At 46.5% G+C, this 21,459-nt stretch overlaps 2 protein-coding genes across 7 annotated transcripts in view; both read left to right on the plus strand.

Annotated features, from left to right (window-relative positions):
- The window catches only part of BBOX1 (gamma-butyrobetaine hydroxylase 1), a 62,276-nt gene that overhangs the window by 24,496 nt on the left and 16,321 nt on the right, over positions 1 to 21,459 (plus strand). For all 6 annotated transcript variants that reach the window (XM_054970513.1, XM_054970514.1, XM_054970515.1 and 3 more), the window contains one exon: positions 3,147 to 3,345. In XM_054970513.1, the coding sequence (XP_054826488.1) occupies positions 3,147 to 3,345 (199 nt within the window). The remainder of the gene's footprint in view (positions 1 to 3,146; positions 3,346 to 21,459) is intronic.
- LOC129323798 (uncharacterized) lies at positions 9,849 to 12,425 on the plus strand. Its single transcript, XM_054970512.1, has 2 exons — positions 9,849 to 12,248; positions 12,407 to 12,425. The coding sequence occupies exon 1, from the start codon at positions 10,665 to 10,667 to the stop codon at positions 12,222 to 12,224; it is 1,560 nt and encodes a 519-aa protein (XP_054826487.1). The 5' UTR covers positions 9,849 to 10,664; the 3' UTR covers positions 12,225 to 12,248; positions 12,407 to 12,425.

Consider the following 21,459-nt stretch of genomic DNA (forward strand, 5'->3'; position numbering starts at 1 on the left):
TGGATCAGGGCGGATCAGCACTGCTGATTTTGCTGGATGTGTCAGCAGCGTTTGATACAGTCGATCATGAGCTTTTGACCCACCGCCTTGCCGATGTGGGGATTCAGGGGACAGCACTGCAGTGGCTGGTCTCCTTTCTCCATGATCGGGGACAGAGGGTGGCGCTTGGGGAGAGAGTATCATCTCGTAGGCCACTGGTATGTGGTGTGCCACAGGGAGCGATACTCTCTCCATTATTGTTTAATATCTATATGCGCCCCCTCGCCCGGCTGGTGCGGAGTTTCGGGCTTGGGTGTCACCAATACGCGGATGACACCCAGCTTTATCTGCTGTTGGACGGGCGGCCTGGATCGGCCCCTGATGCCCTGGAGCATGCTTTTGAGGCTGTGGCTGGTTGGTTGAGACAAAGTCGGCTGAAATTGAATCCCACGAAGACGGAGGTCCTGTATGTGGGTCGTGGGGAGATGCCTTTGGGACCCTGGCTTCCTACACTTGATGGGGCAGTACTTACACTGGCCCCGAGAGTTAGGAGCCTGGGGGTGATTCTGGATTCCTCCCTGAAGATGGAGGACCAGATCACTGCAGTTGCCAGGTCTTCCTTTTATCATCTTCGGCAGGCCAGGCAGCTTGCCTCTTATTTGTCTCCCCGTGACTTGACTACAGTGGTCCAAGCAATGGTCACCTCTAGGTTGGATTACTGTAACGCGCTCTACACTGGGCTTCCCATGGGCCTGATCCAGTGGTTACAGCTGATACAGAATGCAGCAGCGCGGGTCATTGCTGGAGCACCGGTGTGGGAGCATATTACACCGGTGCTACGCCAGCTGCATTGGCTGCCAGTGGAGTACCGAATCAGGTTCAAGGTTTTGGTGTTAACCTACAAAGCCCTACGCGGATTGGGACCGACGTATCTGAGGGACTGTCTCTCACCTTATGAGCCCCAGAGGACTCTCCGCTCTGGTGGAAAACATCTTTTAAGTGTCCCTGGCCCTAGGGAGGCCCGCCTGGTGTCGACCAGGGCCAGGGCCTTTTCAGTCTTGGCCCCGGCCTGGTAGAATGCTCTGTCTTGCGAGACAAGGGCCCGGCAAGATTTGCTTGCATTTCGCCGGGCCTGTAAGACAGAGCTATTCCGCCAGGCATATGGTTGATGCCGGGCGGTGCCCCCCCCCCGTGGAGGGGGGGTTAAACCATCGCCCCTATGCAAACACAGAGGCATGTATGAACTACTATGCAGTATGAACTGTAATATTTAATGCTTTTAAATGTTTTTAATGTATTATTTAATGCTTTTAAATGTTTTTAATGGTTGGGTGATGTTTGTATTTGTTATCCGCCCTGAGCCTGCAAAAGCGGGGAGGGCGGAATATAAATATAATAAATTAAATTAAAATTAAAATTTAGCCATTGTTTTTTATGGGAAAATCTCTCTAGGAGCTATCTGGTGGGCTGGACGGGGTCAATTTTTCAACCAAACTTCACCAAATTTTCAAGAAACCTACTTCTGACTATCCTCTAAAGATTCCTCAAGTTTCAAGAAGACTGCACCCCCCAGGGGCCATTCTGTGGTGCCCTGAACTAGGTGTCCCCTGCCACTCCATTGTTTCCTTTGGGGGAAAAGTCAAAGCTGACTCTCATTGCAGAAAAACACTGGGGCAAGGCTACCATGGCCAAGGCATGCTCCCAAGTACAAGCTGAGCTCATCCCAGAGAAAGACCAATAGAAGCAAACTGAAGCACAGGAATGAATCCCCCTGGAACCAAAATGAAGCAAGGGGACCAAAATCATATCAGAGAATCGCATCCATTCCACCCAAACCAAAATGAAGCAAAGCAACGCTTCAGGTTCAGGTATTTAAACTGCTTCGGGATTATTAGGGTAGATTCGGCCATTGTTTCCATGGGAAATGCCATTCTCAGCTATCTGGGAACCGAGGGGGCATTTTCTTCCATAATCCAAATTGCAGGAGATCCTCTCCTAACCCTCCTCTCATGACCACCCCCTCCCCCAAGTTTCAGAAAGATTGGACTTTGGGGGGCCATGTTATGCCTCTCCAAAGAAGGTGGCCCTATCCACCACGGATCTCCAGTGTTCCCTATGGGGAAAATTGGCCGGGGGGGTGCTAGGTGGGTGGGGGCCAACAAAATGCACCAAATTTGCAGGGGAGCTACTCCTACCTGTCCTCTCAAGAGCTACCAAGAGGGTCTTTGGTTGGTCCTCATAGGGGAATCATGGAGATTGGCGGTGAATAGGGGCACCTTATTTGGGGGGGCATAACATGGCCCCCCAAAGTCCAATCTCCCTGAAACTTTGGGGGTTTATAAGAGGAGGGCTAGGAGAGGGACCCCTGCAGGTTTGGTGCATATTGCTTGCAAAATGCCACCCCCACCCACCTAGGATACCCCCCTTTTCCCCCTTAGGGAATAATGGAGATCAGTGGTGGATAGGGGCACCTTCTTTGGGGGTCTATAACATGGCCTCCCCAAAGTCCAATCTCCCTGAAACTTGGGTGGGGTGGTCTTGAGATGACAGGTAGGAGTATGTCCCCTGCAAATTTGGTGCATTTTGCTTGCAAAATGCCACCCCCAGCCACCTAGAAAGCCCCACTACCAGTGGAAGCACTGTTTCCTCTTGGTGTTCCCTAGGAATGGCAAGGGAAAGACTTCTTCCACGCTACCTGAAGCTTAATGAACTATTCTGAAGCGCTTCGATAAGCTTTGCTTCAGCATTCCTGAATCGCTTCAGGAATGCTGCAGCTGATTCAGGAATGCCAGAACATCGGGCCCAATCCAGGTTAAAAATCTGGATCCAGAACCCAGAGCACACATCCCTACTTGAAACTTAGCCTAACAGAACCAGTGTCATTCACAGCAGCCAGATGCTGGGTTCACTCAGTGGGGAAACAACTCAGAATAAAACCAAGCAGTACTGAACCACAAGCACTGGGCATTCCCTTACTTCAGTTTGCTTTTACATCACCCACCCACATCCCCCTAGTCTCCCATTTCATTGAGCAATAATTAGCCTAACACTTAAGTGGGGGGAGGAGCTTGTTAGAAAGTTCCATAGGTTGATTTCAGTTCTTAACACTGAAATAAATACATCTTGGCTTTTTGCAGATTTGATTTTTTCTTATTTAACTTTTACAGAACATGAGTACTGGGGTTCTGATCTACAACTGCCAACTATGACCCTTGAAGAGGTTTTATACTGTGATGAAAGTGCATACAAATGGTTGATCACCCTTAAAAAAGTGGGAATTGTGCTGCTAACAGGAGCTGCTATTAGACAGGGAGAGCTGCTTAAACTTGAACAACGAATTGGTTTTCTTCGCCTCACATTTTATGGGTAAGTTACAGCTTTTAAGCATTGTTTCATGATGGTCTGTAGTAGAAGAACAAGATTCAACTGATGAAGGGAGCTCAGACTCTCAAAAGCTCATACCCAGGAAATCTAGTTAGTCTTTATGGTGCTACTAGACCTGATTCTTGCTCTTTTAGGCATTGGTTCCTTGGCAGCTGTGTCATCCTTTTTGCTTTTTTGGCATTTTAGAATACTGATGCAGAATTTTCTTCACATCAATATGAGAACTCTATGGGTAGGAGAGGATATGGTATGGAAGGCCAGTTAAGAAAAAGAGAAAATGATGCTTCTTGGGGAGTGAAGAGGAATTGTTTATCTTCCACCCTAGCTGTGAATATCCAAATAACATGCCAGCAGCCCATTGAATCATAAATTGCTGCTGTTCACCACCACATCAGGGATTAGAAAAGCTATTTCTAGAATTTAAATCTAGACAAAACCTATTATGTATTGTAGAGACCTGGGTCTATGCAGTGGATGGAATTAATCAAGTTTGGCAACAGTTACATGACTTAGTAATGTCTATCTTAAATTACTCAAATTTAGGAGTTCCTCACCTTTTCAAGCCTGCCGGCATCTTTGGTATCCAGACACAGGATGGTCAGTGCAACTACAAAATGACTGCTGCAGGAGGTGGAGCCAATCACAAAATGTCAGGGAGTGAGGTTATGCATAACTCAAATAGTAACTCTTTGGCATTTCAGGCAGATCCCCTGCTTAACAGGATGCCTTTTAAAATAAACACACAGTGAGGCAGTGAAGATTCTTGAGCAATGGTGGCAGCTGTTGCTGAAACAACTTTTTAAAAATCTGCACAGACAGTCAAAAGTCCTGCTGAGCAAAAATGGGGACCTGACCCCATCCACTTTCTATAAACGCTTGGTGGGTGTCAGGAAAGGTGTTGACAAGTCCCATGGCACCCACTGGCACCATGCTGTGGACCCCTGCACTAATATGCACTGTGTGGGGCTGCCTTAAAAAACAGCTTGCTGTCCAGCGATGATGGGCAGCTGGAGGGGGCAGGGAGCGACGGCAACAAAAGATCACAAACACAACGGATGGAGTTAAAAGAGGCCACAACTTTATTGATTACAGTGACAGGAGCATTGGCAACATAGGGATCGGATCCCACATTGGCTGGCCTGCCTGCCAGTCGATGCCCTCCAGCCCCCACAGACCCCGCTGTGGAGGGGAAACCGAGGGATGGCAGTTAGCGGGGGCAATTGGGTATACACCCCTTATTGTCCCCCTGCCACCTGGGAGTGAGTCTTTGCCGGCGGGCCCCCGAGCTGGGCTCGCCCCCTGGCCTCACTCCCTGGACTCCTTATGGGAATCCCCTATAAATGGGGTTAGATGTGGCCACAGGCCCCATCTCCCCCCAGAGGGATCGGATCCCAATGCCAAGCCGCCCCGAAAGCTGTGACAGATACGTAAAGAACACACAGATTAAGAAAGCAAAACATAGCCCAAACAGAAGCAGGGAGTGGCGGGTGGGACTTCGCTTGCCAGAACGTGACTGAGGCCCCCAGCGCGGCTGCCTCGCTTAAATATGGCGGACCAGAGGGAGAACGGGGCTTCTCAGGTCCGAACCGTGCCCCGCCCTCTGGCCCAGGCACCCCCCGGCTGGCGCTGATTGGCCGGGGGAGGTTTGAATCCTATTGGGCGCGGGCAGAGCGAGGCAGCCTGGGAGAACATGGCGGCCACCATACTTTCTGCCCTCCCCAACCGCCCCGTGGACAGCAAACCGGCCGCCCCGGTGAGTCTGGGGGCCGATGCTTCTGCAAGTGTAAAATATTCTACAAGGGGGCTACCTGCCGGGGAAACCCAGGAGCACCTCATCTGTACATGTGACGCTTCCAGCAAGGCAAATAGCACTACTCCTTGGCTGTTTCAGGTCAGGAAAATAGAATGGGGGAAGGGCAGGCAGATGTCCCTTCTTGTGCAATCTGGTCTCAGTTCAAATTAAGCCAATGTGCCTCTGGGAATTCCCACCATGGTATTCCAGGTGCACACGTAATTGAGCAGAACCCAAAGAAACCCATAACGTAGTTAAGCCCTAAGGAACTGCTTGAGCCTGCATTAGGCTAACATTCCATAAATCCCTGTTTTGTCTGCAGAATCTACACTGGCTGACTATGATCTTTTCCATTTCTTCTACCCAAGATCCTTTCAGCTCTACATTCCAAAGGGATAAAATCGGAATGTTTGCATGTAAACCTTGTTTTTTTACCACAGGTAGCATGTCAAATACCTTTGATAACTTTTTGTATATTTCATCCATTCTCGTTTAATCCCATCTGTTTATGCTTTTAAATTCAGCACTTGGACAGTGAGAGAGATTTCCCCAAACATGGAATATGAGCACCATCTCTTTTGTAATTTGTCTATGGGATTATCAGTCTCTATCTTATAGCCTTTTTAACATTTACTTGGAAACATCAAATAAGTTAATTGTGGCAACAACTAACACCACCATACCAAAGTGGTGTGATGTTTCCCTGCAAACCTGTGCCACAGCAGTTCTCTTCATAAAATACATATACTGCGTGCCATAATACTTCACATATGTTTGTGCCTTTTTATATCGATGCCAGTGCTTGCAACATAGAAGTTGGTAGCAATCAGCAGATTGTCAAATGACAAATCTGTACCAACTTTTCCATCTGTCTAACAGTTCATCGATGGTCTTCCTGTGCAGTCCCACATGGGACTGCACATGCACAGGCCTGCCGATTTTGGAGATTTTATAGCTCAATACCACCAGGGGGTGCCCCTGCCTCTCTGCGCGCATGCGTGGCCGTTCTTTCCCACCAAAACAGTGTCTAAGAGGTGGGGCGCTCCTGACATACCCTCAGTTCCTCTTTTGCTGCCGGTGAGAGAGGTTCATAGCTCTTCTGATCATAGAATCCTTCGACGATGTCAGAAACAGCACTCTTCAAACGGTGTGTCTCCTGTGACAGAAAGATAACTAAGTCTGATGGCCATTCAAGCTGCCTTTATGGTTTGGGCGAGATCCAAGGATTGTAGAGCCTTCACCTCAAAGGCCAGATCTGAGCAGGTGGGTACTGCAAGCTTCCCTGTGGAAACATGCTATGGAAGTGATGGATCCACTGGCTAAGGCACCATCTTCTGCCTCGCCCGGTTCCACCACCCGACCTGGTCCCTTTTGGCCACGTCAACTGTGGTTTCATACTCTACTGCGGTTGCAGACCCAGATGTACAAATTCCCAGAGGAATCAGACCTTCTGATGTGGAAGGGGGTGCTCCACCATAAGATAGAGAAACTCAAACTGACAGTGTGGCTGATCTCGCAGGAGTAGGTTTTTCCTCTGGTGTGACTCATGTATTGCAGAATGCGAGGTGGCTGTCCACTTGCCAATCTTATGCATTTAAATGGGAGAAGTTTGGTGCTTGGTGTAGGGAACAGAGTTTAGATCCTTTCCTTTCCTCCCTGCCTGAGGTTTTAGATTTCCTTTGGGGATTGAAGCAACGGGGGTTATCCAACTCTTCAGTCAAGGTGTATTTGGCGGCTATTTCCGCCTTTCATCCCCCAATAGACCACAAAACGTTTTTTCTCATCACACTGCCAAATTATTTTTGAAAGGATTAAATAATTTATTTCCTCCTGTTAGAACTATTGTTCATCTACGGTCTTCCTGTGCAGTCCCACATGGGAAGGGAGTAGTGGGACTGCGCACGCGCAGGCCTGCCGATACCGGAGATTTCTATAGCTCTAAACCACTAGGGGGCGCTCCAGCCTCCAATCGCGCATGCGCGGCCGCTTTCCCGCCGAAACGGCTCCTAGGAGGCGGAGCGCCCCTCACATACCCTCAGTTTCTCTTTCGCCGCCGATCGTTGAGGTTCTTGCTCTTCCTTCGTCGCGATGGCTGAGACGGCCTTGTTCAAGCGTTGTGAGACCTGTAACCGCAAAATGACAAGGTCGGATGGCCATTCTATCTGTCTTTACTGTCTTGGAGAAACGCACAATGTTCAGGCGTGTAAACATTGCCGCGCGTTTACCTCCAAGGCTCGGGCCGAGCGGGCGGATCGACTGCATGCCTCCCTCTGGCAGCGTGCAATGTCGGTAGAAGATCCTCCGCCGAAGTCCTCTTCTGCACCGGCTGCACCTTCCCGTCCTCTCTCGGAGACATCGGTTGCCAGAACTCCGCGTTCCAATCTGTCCCCAAGTCGTTCGGCCCCAGCTCGGAGTTCGTCGGAGCCGACAGCTTCGGTTCCGAGAACCGTTCGGAGTCGACCTCCTTCAACTTCGTCGGCGGTCTGTACTCCACCTACCCGTGAGGTCAGCGATGACAGGGCTACCTCGGGCCCGAAGACGATCACGCCGGCTCCCCAAGAGATATCGGATCCGAGGGCTTCGGATCCGACTTCGAAACCGACTACTGGAACCGAGTCTGAAAAGAAGAAGAAGAAGCGTAAACAGTGTTGGAGACCCTACTTACCTCTTCGTCCTCGGTTCCGACCGGTCCTACTCCGGCTCCGTCGGAGAGACGCGATGAGTCCACTGATCGCCCTTCATCCAAGACTCCTCCGCCGGGGGCGATCCAAGAGGTGGATGTGGTTCCGATCGACAAGCCCCCTACACCATCGGGTCGGCCTCGATCGCCGTCATACGAATCGGGCTCGATTCGTTCCACTAGGAGCCGACAAGCCCGTTCCTTTGACCGGAGTTCCCGCTGTTCTTATCGAAGCCGGTCTAGAGGTAGTCGGGGCCGGGACGATCCAGGTACCCGCTATTATACTAGAGAAGACTCTTACTTCTCGGACCAACGTTATCGGAGGGTCTCGCTGTCACCGTCACCCAGAGCCGGTTCCTATGCTGGTCGTGATCATACACCCCGTCCGTCGGAGGTGGTGTCTCCTCGGAGCCGAACTCGGTACAGCGAATCCCCGTTGTCGGACTCTCCTGAGAGAGAAATTGGGCCCTCGGAGGAGGCTTCCCCAACCGATGATTTCCGAGCCTATAATGAGCTTCTTCAGAGAATGGCCAAAGCTCTGGATTTGGAAGTCACGTCGACTGAATCCAAATTTACCGACAAGATTCTACAGCATATTTATTCGGGGTCTACTCCCTCAATTGCTTTTCCCCTTATTGAAGGGTTTGCTGACATGTGGAAGAAACTTCAGTCGAGACCGGCATCAGCTACCGCTACTAACAGGAAGGTGGAGAGCCTTTACAAGACCAAGGACGATGTGCATTCCTTTCTTGCAGTGTATCCACCCCCGTCGTCACTTGTGACTGAGGAAATGCAGGCTCGTTCTCGCCAGGGTTCCTCTTCAGCTCCAGCTGACAAGGACAGCAGAAAGATTGACAGCATGGGTAGAAAGCTGTATACCTCTGCCACGTTTGGCATTAAGGTTGCTAATTATGCAGCCATGATGTCGGCATACCAATTGTTTTTGTGGAAGAAGGTGGCTTCCTTCCTTCCTAAGATTCCTGAGGAGCAGCGTACTCTCCTTAGGGTCATACAAGAAGAGGCTGTCCGTTTGTCCAGGCATCAAATCAATGCTGGCAGGAGTATGGCAGACACAGCTGCCAGATCCCTTCTCTCCTCTGTGGTCTTGCGCAGGTACGCATGGCTTCGTACAACTGCCCTCCCTGCTGAGATGAGAAATAAGGTGGAGGATTTGCCGTTCGAAGGCACCACGCTGTTCTCGGAAAAGACCGATGAATATCTGTCAAAGAAGAGAACCGACCGCCTGACGGCTCGTTCGTATGGGGTACTACATCAGACCCCACAGCAATCCTCTCGTCCGTATTACCGTTCCTTCCAGCGTGGCAGACAACATCGTTATCAGCCCTATCAGGGGTACGCGTACCAGCCACACCGACCCTACCAGAGCCCGCAGGCTGCCTTCCCTAGACGGAGGCAGGGCCAACGTCCTAGGCCTGGCTCTCAGCAACATCAACCTAAAGATCAGAGCCAATCGCAAAAACAGTTCTGACAATCACAGGGACCTGATCCCTTTTTTGGGGACAGGCTTAGCGCTTTCTGGAGTTCCTGGAGTTTGATTTGTTCTGATGTTTGGGTTCTTTCCATAATTCAGTTTGGTTATAAAGTTGAATTTGTTGATTTACCCTACTTGTGTCTCCCTGTTTTTTCTTCGGATGTTCCGCGGTCAGAAATCTTGGGAGAACTCTCAGCTCTTTTACAGAAAGGAGCGATAGAGGAGATTCCTGCAGAGTCGGCTGGGTTGGGCTTCTACTCCAACCTGTTCCTAGTGGAGAAAAAGGATGGGGGGCTTAGGCCTATCCTGGACCTCCGGGGCCTAAACAAATTTATACGGATCCGAAAATTTAAGATGGTCACATTGCAGATGGTTTTGACTTTGCGGCCCCCTTTCTCTTGGTTTGCAGTCCTGGATTTAAAGGACGCCTACTTTCATATTTCTATTTTCCCGGACCATAAAATTTTTTTGCGTTTTACCTATGACCATCGTGTTTTCCAATACAGGGTCTTGCCCTTTGGTTTAGCCACTGCCCCCAGAGTATTCACTAAATGTATGGCAGTGGTAGTAGCCCACCTGCGTCTTCAGGGCTGTTGCATTTTTCCGTACCTAGATGACTGGCTTCTGGTGGGCCAGTCTGAGGCTGATGTGTCCAATCAGGTGGCTCTCACCCTGGACTTATGTCTCCGTTTGGGTCTTTTTGTTAATAAAAAAAAGTCTAAACTGAATCCTGTTCGCTCCATTCAGTTCATAGGGGTGATTTTGGACGGCGTGCGTAATGCGGGTTTCTTGCCTGCAGAGCGCGCCTCAAAGATTAAGAGACTCATTTCCACCCTTAAGAGGTGTCGTTTTCAGTCTGCTAAGTTTGTTCAGACTTTGTTGGGTTGCATGGCTTCTACGACTGCAGTGGTCCCTTTAGCCAGACTGTTTATGCGACCTCTCCAATTATGGTTTAATTCAGTTTTTTCCCCGAGTAGTGATTCCCAGAATAGGAGATTGTCAGTCCCTAGACGGGTGGTGTCTGCTTTGGACTGGTGGTTAGAGGATTCTAACCTATTTGGAGGGGTGGAATTTGGGCATCGCCAAACCCATTTATCTGTCACGACAGATGCCTCTTTATTTGGTTGGGGGGCTCACTGTGACGGGGCTTATGCTCATGGGTTATGGTCTGAGTCAGAACGTGTGGAGCACATTAATGTCCTTGAATTGAGGGCAATCTTTTATGCTTTGATCTCCTTTTCAGGTGCGGTCCAGAACAAGTCCGTCCAAGTCCTGACAGACAACACGACGGCGATGTTCTATGTCAACAAGCAAGGGGGCACGGCGTCTGTGGCACTATGCACCGAAGCGATGAGGCTTTGGCAGTGGGCTATAGACCATGCTGTGTGGTTGCATGCTGTTCACATCCCAGGAGTAGAGAACTCTATGGTGGATCAGTTGAGCAGGATAAAAGGGGACAACCACGAGTGGTCCCTTCAGGACAAGTATCTTGCTCCGATCTTTTCCAGGTGGGGGGATCCGGAGCTGGACCTGTTTGCGACAGCAGAGAATCGCAAGGCCCCATGTTTTTGCTCCAGGGGAGGCGTAGGCCTAGGATCACGTGGGGACGCATTTCAACTAAGTTGGTCAGGTCCCCTGTGTTATGCCTTTCCCCCGTTCCCGCTGCTAGCCAGGGTCCTCAGCAAGGTCCAGAGAGACGGGGCGACAGTCATCCTGGTGGCCCCGTTTTGGCCGAGGCAACCCTGGTTTCACTCCCTTCTGAGTTGGCAGAATCAGTCAATCAGTCTCCCAGTAGTTCCAGACCTTCTGTCCTGCAAGGGGGTGTTTCACCACAACATCGGGAAACTCAAACTGACGGCGTGGCTGATCAGACCGGGGGTTCCTTTTCTTCAGCAGTAAAGCACGTCTTGCTTAACGCTAGGCGTCTGTCTACGAGACAGTCCTATGCCTTGAAGTGGGACAAATTTTCGGCCTGGTGTCGACAGCGAGCCTTGGACCCTTTTTTGGCTCCTCTCTCTGACATATTGGAGTTTTTGTGGGAAGTTAAACAGAAAGGCCTGTCTAATAGTTCAGTTAAGGTTTATTTACCAGCTATTTCTGCTTTCCATCCTCCTATTGATAAGAAATCTGTGTTCTCCCACTACTCTGCACGTTTGTTTTTACGAGGGTTGAATAATTTGTTTCCCCCCATTCGGGCTCTGATCCCACAATGGTCATTGCCTTTAGTTTTGGCTCGCCTAATGTCCAAACCGTTCGAGCCGTTGGCCTCGTGCCCGTTACGTTTTTTATCCATGAAAGTAGCCTTTTTAGTTGCGGCCACCTCGGCCAGAAGAGTGGGGGAGTTGGCGGCTTTATCTTGCGAACCGCCTTATCTAAAGTTACACCCTGAGAAGGTTGTTCTTCGTACCAAAGTAGAGTTCTTACCTAAAGTGGTGTCTCGTTTTCATCTGTCCCAGGAACTGATACTGCCAGTTTTCTTTCCAGTTCAGAACTCAGAGGCAGAGAAAGCTCTTCATTCCTTGGACGTCCGCAGAGCTATCTTGTTTTATTTAGATAGGGTTAAGTCTTTTAGGCTTGATTCTAACTTATTTGTTTGTTTTGCGGGACAGAATAAAGGGAAACGGGCTACGTCCCAGACCATCTCGAGATGGGTGGTCCAGACTATTTTGACTTGTTATTCTGCTGCTAACTTACCTTGCCCCTTGGAGGTGCGTGCGCATTCCACCAGGTCCCAGGCGTCGTCTGCGGCTCTTCTCAGAGGTGTTCCTCTTCACGACATCTGTAGAGCAGCGACGTGGGCCTCGGCGGATACCTTCGTGAAACATTATGCGCTGGACATTCTGGATAGAAAGGAGACAGCGGTGGGCACAGCGGTTCTCCATTCCATCTTTGTGTGATGCTTTGGCGTCACCTCCACCCAGGTATTAAGCTTTGTAATCTTCCCATGTGGGACTGCACAGGAAGACCGTAGATGAAAAACAGGTTTTACTTACCATAACTGTTGTTCATCTAGGTCTTCCGTGCAGGCACACATGCCCTCCCTCCTTCCCCGCTAACTCTCTTGGTACTTACCTTGCAGGGGGCGGCGAAAGAGGAACTGAGGGTATGTGAGGGGCGCTCCGCCTCCTAGGAGCCGTTTCAGCGGGAAAGCGGGCCGCGCATGCGCGATTGGAGGCTGGAGCGCCCCCTAGTGGTTTAGAGCTATAGAAATCTCCGGTATCGGCAGGCCTGCGCGTGCGCAGTCCCACTACTCCCTTCCCATGTGTGCCTGCACGGAAGACCTAGATGAACAACAGTTATGGTAAGTAAAACCTGTTTTTCCATAGTGGTCATTGCCCCTAGTATTGACCAGACTTATGTTTAAGCCCATGGAACCATTGGCTACGTGCCCGGTACGTTTCCTCTCCATGAAGGTGGTCTTTTTGGTGGCAATTACTTCAGCCAGGAGGGTGGGGGAGTTGGCTGCGTTGTCCTTTGAGCCCCCCTTTTTGAAAATTCACTTGGAAAAAGTAGTCCTTCAAACAAAAGTTGAGTTTCTACCTAAAGTAGTTTCTAGTTTTCATCTTTCCCAAGAGATATCCTTCCCAGTATTTTTTCGCACTCAGAGTTCTAATTCTGAGAAAGCTTTACATTCTTTCGATGTGCGTAGGGCGCTCCTTTTTTATTTGGATCGGGTTAAGCCTTTTAGGGTGGATTCCCATCTATTTCTGTGTTATTCAGGGCAGAAGAAAGGTAAAAGGGCAACCCCTCAAACCTTAGCTAGGTGGGTAGTTCAGACCATTGTAGAATGTTACGAAATTACTAACCTACCTTGTCCGTTGGGAGTTCATACTCATTCCACCAGGTCCCAGGCGTCATCAGCCGCTCTTCTGAAAGGTGTGCCACTCCAAGACATCTACAGGGCGGCAACGTGGGCTTCAGCTGACACGTTTGTCAAACATTATGCGTTGGACCACCCAGGTATTTAAGCTTTGTAATCTCCCATGTGGCACTGCGCAGGAAGACCGTCAATGAAAAACAGTGTTTCACTTACCTGTAACTGTTGTTCATCTAGGTCTTCTGTGCAGGCACACATGCCCTCCCTCCTTCCCTGCTAACACTCTTGGTACCTACCATGCAGCACGGCGGCAAAAGAGGACTGAGGGCATGTCGGGTGCGCCCCGCCTCTTAGACACTGTTTTTGGCGGGAAAGAACGGCTACATATGCGTGCAGAGAGGCAGGGGCGCTCCCTGGTGGTATTGAGCTATAAAATCTTTGAAATCGGCTGGCCTGCGCATGCACAGTCCCATGTGGGCCTGCACGGAAGACCTAGATGAACAACAGTTACAGGTAAGCAAAACACTGTTTTTCTCCCCACTTCAGCCACAGACAGAGCCAATACTCTCTTACGTGCTTTCACAAGAAGCAATAATTTTTTTGGGTAATATACGCTTTACCTAAACTTGTGACATGCAGAAAACAGCCATTTGAAATCCATGGTAGCCTTGAGAATATGTATAAAATCAAACAATCTTAAGACTTTCTTCTTCCTGCAAACAGAGAACCTGCACATTCACGCTACAAATTTAAGTCAGTTTGAAACTAATCACAAGTAGATTTAAATACCATGGCTTCCCCAAGAACCACAGGAAATGTAATATCACAAAGGTGGCTGAATTTACTTGTCAGTTTGGTGAACAACACTTTTTGGGCATCATTATTTTTGAACTATCATATTATACAGCCTTCAAACTAACTTGAATGTTTAGTGTTAGACATGATGTTAAAGGTGCTCATTACACACCATTAGTTACCATTTGTATTATAAAGAAATTCCACATTAGAAAATGTTTGACATGAATATATGTATAATCGAAGTGAGTTTGATGATTCAAAGAAACCAATGTGTCCTGTGAATGTGGCTTAATACATCACCCCTCTGTCATTGATGTGTTGTGAACCAGTAGGCTTACCATTTTGTCTGGTGTGTGTATATATGTGCCTCCAAGTCACAGTTGACTTAATGGCAACCCCAGCAAGGGGCTGTAAGGCAAGTGAGAAGCAGAGGTGGTTTGCTAGTGCCTTCCACTGCAGAGTCTTCCTTGGTGGTGGCCTATCCAAGTACTGACCCTGCTTAGCTTGCGACATCTGAACAGGTTGGGGTATACCATGTCACCCTCCCTCCTTTCGTCTGGTAGCCTTGGCCTATGTAGTTCTGAAGTACTCACTTTCCAAGCTACTGATCCTTATGTGATCTTCCATAGTTTTCCTGCTGTGCCTTCTTCTGTCTTTGCTGTTTGAAAAGTATGTAAATATGAGGTTTCAGGTAACCTGGATGACTCCTTCCTGCCAGGTCTTGCATAAATCCTAAGGCTGCTCTGTCTTGTTGCAAAACAAATGCTTAGAGAACCATTGTGAAAATATACACAGGAATTCTGAGGACTAATCATTTTATGTAACTTGGAAAGTGTAGGAGGGGCTGAGGACACCCCATATTTACATATTACTATCTGTAATGGTGCCATTTCTGTCACTTTACCTTAGACTGAAAAACTTCTTAAAAAGATACCTGGGGCTCCCAGCCAAAGAAAAACCTTAATGGTTGTTCTGGGTTTTCCGGGCTGTATTGCCGTGGTCTTGGCATTGTAGTTCCTGACGTTTCGCCAGCAGCTGTGGCTGGCATCTTCAGAGGTGTAGCACCAAAAGACAAAGATCTCTCAGTATCACACTGAGAGATCAGTGTCACCTGTGACATTGAGAGATCTCTGTCTTTTGGTGCTACACCTCTGAAGATGCCAGCCACAGCTGCTGGTGAAACGTCAGGAACTACAATGCCAAGACCACGGCAATACAGCCCGGAAAACCCACAACAACCATCACTCTCCGGCCGTGAAAGCCTTTGACAATACATCGAAAAACCTTAATGTTTCCCCCTCTTTTGACTTGGATAATAACAGTTGCAGCAAAACATTCCTTTTATTTTGAGCATCACAGTCCAAAAGTTAACAATCTGGGAAGCAGCATGTCTTCTCCTTTGTCTGAAACAATTTTAAATAAATAGAAGGAAAAGATATATTCAGAATCTTGGCTTGGAAGAGCCACATTCCTTCCACGTTAGAACACAGAAGCGGCAATGATTTAGTTGCCTCTGATAACATTTTTTGTTCGAGAACACATGTGCGTTGTATTAGCACATACAGCACTGACAGAACACAGAATGGTAAAGATGGGCAAAATAGCTCCATCCAAATGGTTCATTTTGAATGAATACAGGAGAAGATTCTTCTGTATCATTAATCCGTTGCTTGTTAATTAAGATAGTTATAGAGAGTGCTTCAGCCAAGTAATAAGTGAACAACTGAAAGAAAACAAAACAAAATCATTTTGCCAAGTTGAATTGTTTGATGATCATTGGCAGCAACATAAAATTAAAATTTGGGATGTTGCCACCTTGGGAGGCTATGGAGAACCTCCTCAGAGATGGAAAATTAATCCTTGATTATATACTCTTTCATGTCATTTTTACTGTGAATTTATATTATGAATTAAGTTAGCAAATTTGTAGAAAGGGTAATATCAACACTGCAAAATTTCTAGCCTTGATTAAGCAGTCTTAGCTAAAAGGTAAAATTACATAATTTTTTTTAAAAAGAATTGCTTTCGTGCATGTGTAGTTCAGGTAAATCTATGCAATTGTAATGCCATTTTACAAATCATAGCTGCAAATTTGTTAAAACCGAGAGTTTGACTTCTGAATATATGATGGAAACTGGGGTTATGTATAATATTAAGGCTGTTGGCAAACTACTGTTTTGTTAGGCTAGTAGCCCAGAACGGTCAGTTGATACTTCCTTTGGGGAAGCTAGTTATTAGGAGTTGATTCCTGATAGATGGGATATGGGAATTTTTCTGTGTTCAAACAACATCTTGAGTGTTTCTTCATAGAAAAGGTACTTGCCTCATCTTGGAAACGTTTCCATGTTCTTGATTGTTCTCAGAGCCATTCCTTGTTAGCCATATGGAAACTCTGTTGGCTGAAAAGCAATAATAATAACAACAACATTTGATTTATATACCGCCCTTCAGGACAACTTAATGCCCAGTCAGAGCGTTTTACAAAGTATATCATTATTATCCCCACAACAAAACACCGTGTGAGGTGGGTGGGGCTGAGAGAGCTCCAGAGAGCCGTGACTAGCCCAAGGTCACCCAGCTGGCTTCAAGTGGAGGAGTGGGGTATCAAACCCGTCTCTCCAGATTAGAGTCCCGCGCTCTTAACCACTACACCAAACTGGCTCTCAATGGTGGACAAACCAGGAAATTATCATATGAAAGTGTTCTAAATGAGTTGGAATCTAAAAGTGTGGCCATTTTTGGTTCCCTTCCAGCATCTAATGCCATCATTGTGCTTCCCTCCCTGTTTTTCAGTAGCCTTCTTTCTTTCGTCAATGGCTTTGTCCTGCCTTTTCACTAAATGTTTCTGTTATCTCATGGGTATTCCTACCATTTTTATAATATTTTACAAGCTTTATAGCATTCTGGTACTGAAAAATATAGATGGGCTCCATGTGGATCATACCTCTAAACTTCTGGGTTTGCCTGGATCACTCACTTTTTAAGATCTTTTCTTCCATCTCAACTGCTATCAAAGAAACTTATTTACAAAAGATTGTGCCCTGCTTCCCAAAATGAGCACTTTCAGTAACCAGCCAAAGTAATTACTACAGTGTTGTCTTTAGCAACACAAGCAATTCTCCCTTCACTTGGAATGTGACTGGCCAAATCAAATGGCAAACTTTTTTCTTGATCATATTGCTTCAGACTATGACTGTTACACGTAGTAGAGGTAATTGCATGTTTTAATTTTCACCCATCGGTAAAAGTTCCATGTCTCTGAAAGAGTTGTGTGTATGTATGTAAGGGAGAAGAGTTCAGTTCAGTTTTCTTCGCCAGCATGTTAGTTTTCTGTATGGGTAATATTCAGACGTGAGGAGCCTCGTGGCGCAGAGTTGTAAGCTGCCATACTGCCACCTAAGCTCTGCTCACGACCTGAGTTCGATCCCGGCAGATGCTGGGTTCAGGAAGCCGCTCAAGGTTGACTCAGCCTTCCATCCTTCTGAGGTTGGTAAAATGAGTACCCAGTTTCCTGGGGGTAAAGTGTAGATGACTGGGGAAGGCAATGGCAAACCACCCCGTAACAAAAGTCTGCCAAGAAAATGTTGTGATGCGACTAGAGATGGACACGATCCAAAAAATTTTAACGATCCAGCGGATTGTGGATTGGCGCCGACAACGATCCCAAATTAACGATCCACGCCGATCATCTCCCGTTCCCGAGCCGTGGATCGTGGAGGCCAAAGCGGGGAACGCTGGTATTATGTGGGAAGGTGGGTGGTGCCAGCGGCCGCTGGTCCTAGCAGGCACGGGGAGGCGGCGACGAGCTGCCTCCCCTCAGGTCCCATTCAGCAACACAGGAGGTCTGTGTTTGGCCGTCAGAGCTGCCTATCAGGGTTTGCAGGGATGAGATTGGAGTGCTCGTGGCTACAGAACACCCCCTTCCCTCTCCCTCCCCTGGGTGTCTTTTCCCAACTTGTGACTGCTTTGCTGCTCCGTGGTTGGAAGGAAGCCCTGCTGATCAAGGAAAGCTGGGCTTCCATTCGGGTTTCCAGGGCGACAGAAGGAGGGCAAACAGAGCTCAGGCCTTCCCCTGGCTCCGTTGCCAGGGGAATAGATTCCTGGCGCCTGAGTGTCTGGATCCCCGATCCGAGCCCGATCGCTCCGATCCAGGCCTCTCCCAATTGCCAGATCGTTGGCCTTGGCCGATCACGATCCGCCGGGTCACGATCGCGCGATCGCCATTATCGTGGGTTTTTTCTATCGTAATGCGGATTGTGCCCATCTCTAGATGCGACATCCCCCCATGGGTCAGTAATGACTCAGTGCTTGCACTACCTTTACCTTTAATATTCACACGTCACACACACACACACACACACACACACACACACACACACACATCTTCTAGCTTGCTGAAGTGATACAGAACAATTTAATTTAATTTTTTAATTTAATTTATTGTATTTATATTCCACCCTCCCTGCTTTCGCAGGCTCAGGGCGGATAACAGAATACAAATATACACAACATTATCATTTGATTTTATGGAATGCGTAGTGTGAATCTTGGACTTCCAATCAGATGTGTCTTTCTAGTTCCATACTGGGAACTCAGTTCTCAGGACAAGGCCCAGTTCTGACTGGGATAGTGGTGGTAGGGATTCTGAGCCCCCACCCCACCCCTGCCCCACACTCACCTGGGCTGTTCTCCTGGGACATCGTGGGAGGACATGAGGAAAATATAACATATAATTAGGCCCTGAAATGCTCCTTACATGTTAATGAGTGACCAAGTTAACCCTTTGTTTAGTGAAGTATTTACAGCGTAGTAGGTTAATTTGTTTGCAGGCTAGAGGAGTTGGGAAACTAAAAAACAGAATTAATTTGGAAATACTGTTTCTGCCAGTAGGCTTCAGAGCATTGTGTATATGCGTTTGATTAAGCTGGCATTTGCAGAGCTGTCAGGAAATCAGCAATAATGCTAGTAGCCACTTTGGTGGGGGGCACCTCTAGATTCACTCTTCTTTTATTCTCTTTACAAAACAAACAGCAGATCAGCACATTTACATCAAAGGGGGCTAATATACAAAATCCTGCCTGCTGCATATGTGCGCAAATGGGGAGGAGGGGGGTTCCCCAGTGGCTGCATTCCTGGAAAATATGATTCTGATTGAGGAGAGACTCAATGGTAGAACTTTTTTTGAAAGTATCAGGTAGTAGATGATGATAAAAACCTCTGCCTGTGATTCTCAAGAATGACTTCCAGTCAGAACAGACAATACCAACCATGATAGACTTTTATAGTGGTCTGAATCAGTATAAAGAGGTTTCATGAGTATCTGCACATACAGCAAATGTTCTGGAGTAAAGGCAGGCAGACATTCTAAGAGGTGGTGGTAAGTGTATGTGCATACATATGCAGCATTCCAAGTCATTTATATACTTTATGATATACATTCTCAGCCATTAGTATACATTTCTCCTTCAAAGCCACATAACCAACTTCCAGCCAGTTTCCAAAGTAAACCAATGAGGAGTACTTCAGTTTAAAATTTTATGATCTGGTTCTTACTAGAATTATGTTAGAATTTTATGATCAGTTTCTTGGGAATTCAGCTATTGTTTATATTTAGGTTTGAAAGGCTTTTGAAAAACTGTAATAAAATGGTAATCACTAATATTTGCTGTGGCATAGCACTCTGGTCCAAAAGACTAATAAGTGCCGTATACTAAAAATTCACAATTTTAATTTCCTTCAGTAACAATGGCAACAGTTCATGCCAACAACCTATAAAAGATGCTTGTTCTTACAGGAAAAACAAAAACAAAATCTCAACTTTCAAATTGCCATACTTACTGAATAAACATTTTTTCAATGGCTTCCAATAATACAATCACAGTAAGTGGGAAAAATAGAACAGATTTTTTATTATATGAACACCTTATAGTGGACATGAATCTTTTTTCATCTGTACATGGGGGTTCTATAATCTGGGGGTTCTATAATCTGATGCCTTAAACAAAATAGAGTTTGTTTGGGATGAAAATGAGTCTGATTTAATTTTGGTATTAAATATTCATTTCCTCCTTCCCCTGTGTGCAGAGGTGAGATTGAAGACGTCCTGCTTTTAAAGGTCTTCAGTATAATCACAATTAGTTGTAATGTACAAATTCAACTGCTTCAGAAAATAGAGCTTGGTTTTTTTCCTCATAAATCATATTCAAATCAAGATTCAGCTGGGGGATGGGGACTGCTAATGAAGAATGTTCAACTTCCTCATGAACAAATTCCATCTGAATATAGTCTCAATTTATAGCATAGGTCTCCTTTTGGAATAAATCTATACGTCATACTTCATATGGATGACAACCAACCTTGAACTAACATGGGATTTTCATGAACCAAGATAAGTAGCCTGGGATGCTAGAAAAGGTTATCTCAAGAAAATAAATACTGGGGAATATGGTCATGCAGAATCACTAGTGGACGTTGCTATATATATCTAAAAGCATAGAAATTCAGAATGGCGGCCCCAGTGAGCCCTCCATTGGATGTAATTGAAGTAACTGATAAAGGGACCCTTTCTCAGAGCAGTCAGTAGCATGTTCCAATTTGAATTTCCATGTGAAGACTTTCACCTAGCGAAGTGAATGACGTTAACCAGCTTTAGATGGAATTTGGGCTAGGCTATAGAAATTCTGTAGAAATCTACCCCTAAATTTCAATGCTGAATGTTCTGTATAAACTTCTCTTTGACGTATCAGCTATCCCTAGCCAGCAGAATTTCCTTTCCTATCCACAGATCCTGTATGAATTCTATCATTCGCCTGGTTCCACCCTGCTACTGTGTCCTCCATCCCACTTACTTTCAGAAATCTTTTACTTTAATCACAGCCTAGCTACCATGTTCATCTCCAGTTTGATACTGGGACACATTTAATTTTTTATCTCTATGCATGCAAACAATGTTCTTGCAGATAATTATGTGTAAATAGATTAAGAAGGTTTTTTTAATTACATGTTAAATTCTACAACATTTCATTTTTATTCTACCATTTTGATAGAACTTCTCATAAACAAGGAAATAACAAGGATCAAATTGCTTGGGAACCTGTAAATTGCTTTGGAGCCTTTTTAATCAAAGAGACCAAAAGTGTAATGGCTATGATGACATCACATCAGCTGAGAACTGTGGAAATGTGGTTGAGGTTGTCATATTTCAGTAATGAGCTCACTCTATGTACATAAAGTTCTAACCATCATAAAGCCCATAATGATTAAATAGTCTTGTAAATAGCATAACTTATCTTTCCAAAATTTTCAAAACCTACCTGTAGTATTGGTCATGTATTGGCTAAATATAAACTTGTATGTTTACTGTATACATACTGTAACGTTTTGAAAAATGATTCATTTGTAAACAAGTGAAAAATGATTCATTTGTAACCAAGGTATTTACAAATGAATTTTTATGTCTGCTTTGCCACGGAATAGGATTTTGAACATTCGGTCCATACTACTTTAACAAATAAGCA

Source organism: Eublepharis macularius, chromosome 2, assembly GCF_028583425.1.
Source record: "Eublepharis macularius isolate TG4126 chromosome 2, MPM_Emac_v1.0, whole genome shotgun sequence".
NCBI classification, from domain to species: domain Eukaryota; kingdom Metazoa; phylum Chordata; class Lepidosauria; order Squamata; family Eublepharidae; genus Eublepharis; species Eublepharis macularius.